Raw genomic sequence first — 5669 nt, forward strand, 5'->3', positions numbered from 1 at the left:
ATTTGCAAAAGCTGCCCGGGACCAGACTGAGTGGCGCTGGCCTTGCGCGCATGTGCAAGGCGGGAAAAGACCGCCTCGTGATTGGTTGAATTTGCCCGGGGATCAGAAGGTATAAATAGAGGCCTGCGTGCCTCTGCTCGGGTTGTTCGTAGAATGGAAGCAGAGAATAAAGACTTGTTAGAAATGCTTCGTCTCAAGCACCATTATTCTCCGGACTTAACACTGGCCATTTTATTTTTTCTTACAAAAATTATTATTATTATAATTTTATTATAATTTAATTTATATACCGCCCTTCTCCCGCAGGACTTTATTCATTTTGGGATTCACATGGACACAGGGAGTCATATGTGGTATGGCAACCAAACGTGCACTGTTTGCCAACCTCTGTCTTATATAATGGACATCAAAGCTTTCTAAGATGTTGTAATTGTTCATGTGCAAGAACATATGTTATAGGCATAAGAGAGAGGATCTTCTCGGTGGTGGCACAATCGATCTGCAACTATTTTTTTTTTGTTCTTTATATTTAATGTCAGCAAAGATAGCAGAATCTTACATTCATTTTCAGCTATGCAAGGCTCATTATGTGGCTAGGAATACATATGCAGAAATAAACTCTTTTCCTCCTTTATATTATTTTATTATATAAAATAGGGGCTGCCACAAAGAAGAGGGAGTCAAGCTATTTTCCAAAGCGCCTGAAGGCAGGACAAGAAGCAACGGATGGAAACTAATCAAGGAGAGAAGCAACCTAGAACTAAGGAGAAACTTCCTGGCAGTGAGAACAATTAACCAGTGGAACAACCTGCCTCCAGAAGCGGTGAATGCTCCAACACTGGAAGTTTTTAAGAAGAGACTGGACAGCCATTTGTCCGAAATGGTATAGGGTTTCCTGCCTGAGCAGGTCCCTTCCAACATTATTATTATTATTATTATTATTATTATTATTATTATTATTATTATTATTATTATTATTATTATTATTATTATTATTATTATTATTCATTAAACATGAACCTCAGTCAACTGAACATTCAAATTGGCTGGCGCTGATGGTTGACATGAGTTGCTACCAGCATCCTAGGTGTCAACCAGGTATCTCCTTAAAATATAAGATGTTCCGAGTAGCGCAGTTTTTTGTAACATTGGTATTATTACTATTATTATTATTATTATTATTATTATTATTATTATTATTATTATTATTATTATTATATACATACATATGCATATGCATATGCATATGCATATGCATATACATATACATATGCATATGCATATACATATACATATACATATACATATACATATACATATACATATACATATACATATACATATACATATACATATACATATACATATACATAATGTGAAGTAAAATAAGGTGATCACCAGGATAAAATCATAAACACAAATATTTAATCTACAAAACCAAGCTTTCGTCGTATATATATATGGACTGTAAGCCCGCAAGAGTCATCTTATGGTAAGATGGTAAGATGGAAAGAAAAAAAGAAAGAAAGAAAGAAAGAAAGAGAGAGGGAGAGAGAGAGAGAGAGAGAGAGAGAGAGACAGAGAGAGAGACAGAGACAGAGACAGAGACAGAGAAAGAGAGAGAGAGAGAGAGAGAGAGAGAGAGAGAGAGAAAGAAAGAAAGAAAATCGTTTTATCACTTTTAACATTGTAAGCCACCAGAATCGCTTTACAGCGAGATGAGCGGCAAACAAATTTAGTAAATCATCATCATCATCATCATCATCATCATCATCATCATCATCATCATCATCATCATCATCCCTGGTCCTTGGAAAGGACACAATAGGTATTAATGCCTTTAGGTGTTGGTCATGTAGACAGAATTTGTGAAAAACATATTTGCAAAATCTGGAGGAAGAGGCCAAATATGAAGGAGAAGGAAGGGATTGATGGTGAGGGTTAGTGTGATAGTTATTTACATACAATTTCTTACTTACCTCTTCCTTTCCCTAAAGCAGTCAAGAAAGCATCATCCGGTCGTTCAGAGAATTCATCTAGGAAGCTGGTCAGTCCTTCTTTCACAGTTTTGAATCCAGACAGCACTACGAAAATTTGAGGTCCAATCCACATGGTGTATATATTTCCATATCGTTTTACAGGCTGCCAAGTGAATCAAAGTTGAGAAATGTTACAATCAAATAAAACAGATTCTTTATATTGATTACACCCACCGACAGTTTTTCTTAAATCCTGAATTCTAAGACCTTTCACCATATGCAATTCTCTGCTCTTTAGAATTCTTTTCCTCTGAGATTCCTACCAAGAACATCTTTATCTACTTTTAAATTTTTTTGCTGGGATGTTCCTTTCTCTGTGTTTCTACTTGAAGTCCGCCTTCTCCCATCTGTTTGCTCCCTTCTCCCAAGCCTCAAATGACAGAGGGTCTTCTTACTGCCCACTCCTCCTGTGACTGACAGATATGTGAAAGTGGGGGGAATGGTTACACTAGTCTCAGAGAAAGGAATGTGAATCTAGAAGCAGATTCTAGATGATAATGAACATTATCAGCATGGTTCTGAAAAACATAGCAAACGCTTTCCAGATCACTAGCAGTGTTCCAATATGTCAGGGGCTGCCATAAAGAAGAGGGGGTCAAGCTATTTTCCAAAGTGCCTGGAGGCAGGACAAGAAGCAACGGGTGGAAACTAATCAAGGAGAGAAGCAATCTAGAACTAAGGAGAAACTTCCTGACAGTTAGAACAATTAACCAGTGGAACAACCTGCCTCCAGAAGCGGTGAATGTTCCAACACTGGAAGTTTTTAAGAAGAGACTGGACAGCCATTTGTCCGAAATAGTATAGGGTTTCCTGCCTGAGCAGGGGGTTGGACTAGATGACCTTCAAGGTCCCTTCCAACTTTACTATTATTATTATTATTATTATTATTATTATTATTATTATTATTATTATTATTATTATTATTATTAATAATAATAATAATATGGCAAACTGTTCACTGGTCTCGCTCTGTCCAAGAAGAGAAAGGGAGTCAACTTTTTCTCTTTCTAACCAATCATTTGATGTTTGTTTGTTATTCTAGAATGCCAAAATAAGTATTGAGTAATGAGTATTACCACAGCATGATTTTGCAAAAATATAGCATATGATTATCCGATTACTAATACGGTAAACTGTGTTCTGGGTTCTCTTAGGCCAAGAAGAAAAAGGGAATGAGCTGGTTTGGAAGCATCACTGCTTCAGACAGGAAGGCGGTGCAGAGAGTGGTGAGAATGGCCGAAAAGATCATTGGCAGTCCCTTCCCTCCCATCCAGGACATAGCACAGAAGCGTTGCCTGAGCAGGGTCCGCAAGATTATCTGGGACACGACACATCCTCTTCACGACCTGTTTTCCTTGTCCCCTTCTGGGAGGAGGGGGCTCCGTGGTATCCGCAGCAGAACATCCAGATTCAGCCATAGTTTCATTCCATACAGCATTAACCTTGTGAACTCTCAAGCTTCCTCCTTCCATTATATATTCAAGATGGACAGTATTTAATATTTATTTGTTATGTATATGTAGGGGTGTTGGTCTATACATATATTGTATATAGTATGTTTTTAGGGTGTGTCATGTATGTGTTTCACTTTGAGAGCGGGCAACTAAATTTCATTTTTGATGTGTGCCATTGTGCCCACAGTAAAAAATGACAATAAAAGTTATTTTATCTTTTTCTCTATGCAATTGAATCATTTCTCTGAGAATGTACATGTGTTGCTTGGAAGGCAGTCATGATTAACATTCTCTGCTCATAAACTGTTTATTTCTCGCATTTTTGTTCCCCTCTGTGTAAACAACAACAACAATAATAATAAAAATAAAATAATAAATAATAAATAATAAAAAAACGAAAATAACATTAAGAGTCTGGATGAGGAAGATTACTACAAATACTTGGGTATCATTCAAGCTGACAACATCAAGCACACTGAAGTCAAGAAAAAGATTAGAGATGAATATATCAAGAAAGTGAAGATCTTAAAGTCCAAACTCAATGGAGGAAATACCGTGAAGAAAATAAACATCTGGGCAATTCCAGTCATTAGATACACAGCTGGAATAGTGGACTGGACTCAAGCAGAACTAAAAGCAATGGATAGGAAGACCAGAAAAATAATGACAATGAACGATGCCCTTCATCCACGCAGTGACATTGACAGACTCTACCTACCAAGGCAAATAGGTGGGCGTGGAATGCTGCAAATACATCAGATGGTTGAAGAAGAAAAAATGGCTTTGGAAGAATATCCACTGTTTCTTCAGCTTCTTTGCATAGGCGGCACTTACTGTCTGTTGCTGTCTTCTCAATTTTGGCTTTGTATGCATTTGTCTTTAAGGCTTGGTCTTGTGCAGCCAGAATTAGTCCCTCGGTCTCTTTCTTCAATTTTCCTGCTCTTAGCCATTGCCAGGTCTTGTTATTATCTGCTTTCCCAGGTATTTTTTTTAATGTACTGGCCATGTAGTGCTTTGTCTTCCCATGCCTCTATTCTGTTCTTCATTTGGTCTTTCTTGTAGGCCAGTTTGGTCTCTCCAGTAGTCAGTAAGCCTTCCTGATATACTAATTTCAGTGCATCTTCATCATTGTCCTTCAGATATTCTTCCAAAGCCATTTCTTCTTTTTCAACCATCTGATGTACTTGCAGCATTCCACGCTCACCTATTTGCCTTGGTAGGTAGAGTCTGTCAATGTCACTGCATGGATGAAGGGCATGATTCATTGTCGTTATTTTTCTGGTCACAAGGAGCCATGATTCTTAAGCTCAACACAAAGACAAAGGAATTCTGGCCAGACCTTCAAGGCCCCTCATCTGCATCATGGAAAGTTACCCTCAACAAGACGTATTCTTGTTGCAGTGCATCTGCATCATTTTTCTTCAGATATTCTTGGATATGTATAAGCAAAAAATATATTGATAAATGTTTTAACTAAGTTTGTTACAATTAGAAATCTACTAGCCTAAATGTGATATAGCAAATGTTAAGGGAAATAGAGAAGGAATTTCTGATGATGTAACCTGAGATATGTACTAAAGATTTTGTTATTGAACCACTGATTACCCAGCCACCACACTGCATTTCGAATACTTAATGTAAAACTGAAAAACCAATAAAATTTGTTTTAAAAAATAGAGAAAGTCATAGAAAATGATAAAATTAAACTGCTCTGGGACTTCAGAATTCAAACAGACAAGCACCTGCAACATAACACCCTGGACTTAACAATTGTCAACAAGAAGGACAAAAAAGTCTGGATAGTGGACGTGGCAGTGCCTGGAGACAGCAGAATAGACGAGAAAGAACTAGAGAAAATAACAAAATACAAAGACCTACAAATAGAAATAGAAAAACTGTGGCAAAAGCAAGCAAGGGTAGTACCAATAGTAATAGGTATCTTGGGTGCAATCCCAAAACAACTGGAGCACCACTTGAACACCATAGGCATTGACAAATTCACCATCAGTCAATTGCAAAAGGTGGCTATCATCCTGCAGTGGATAGACAATGGCTAAAACGATAATAAATCACCAATATTTACCAAGCAAGTTTGAAGTCTCTGTACAGACAAACCTGTTCTATTGCTTCCTTCTCCAAACAGCTACATTTTACCAACAAAGAGGAAAAATAACAG

At 37.4% G+C, this 5669-nt stretch overlaps 1 protein-coding gene across 1 annotated transcript in view; it reads right to left on the bottom strand.

Annotated features, from left to right (window-relative positions):
- LOC107294446 (cytochrome P450 2J2-like) overlaps positions 1 to 5669 on the bottom strand; it is a 24098-nt gene that overhangs the window by 16158 nt on the left and 2271 nt on the right. Inside the window, exon 2 of the mRNA XM_015823677.2 lies at positions 1980 to 2142. Coding sequence (XP_015679163.2) covers positions 1980 to 2142 — 163 coding nt within the window. The remainder of the gene's footprint in view (positions 1 to 1979; positions 2143 to 5669) is intronic.

Source organism: Protobothrops mucrosquamatus, unplaced genomic scaffold (assembly GCF_001527695.2).
Source record: "Protobothrops mucrosquamatus isolate PMUCROS unplaced genomic scaffold, P.Mucros_1.0 scaffold1945, whole genome shotgun sequence".
Taxonomy (NCBI): Eukaryota; Metazoa; Chordata; class Lepidosauria; order Squamata; family Viperidae; genus Protobothrops; species Protobothrops mucrosquamatus.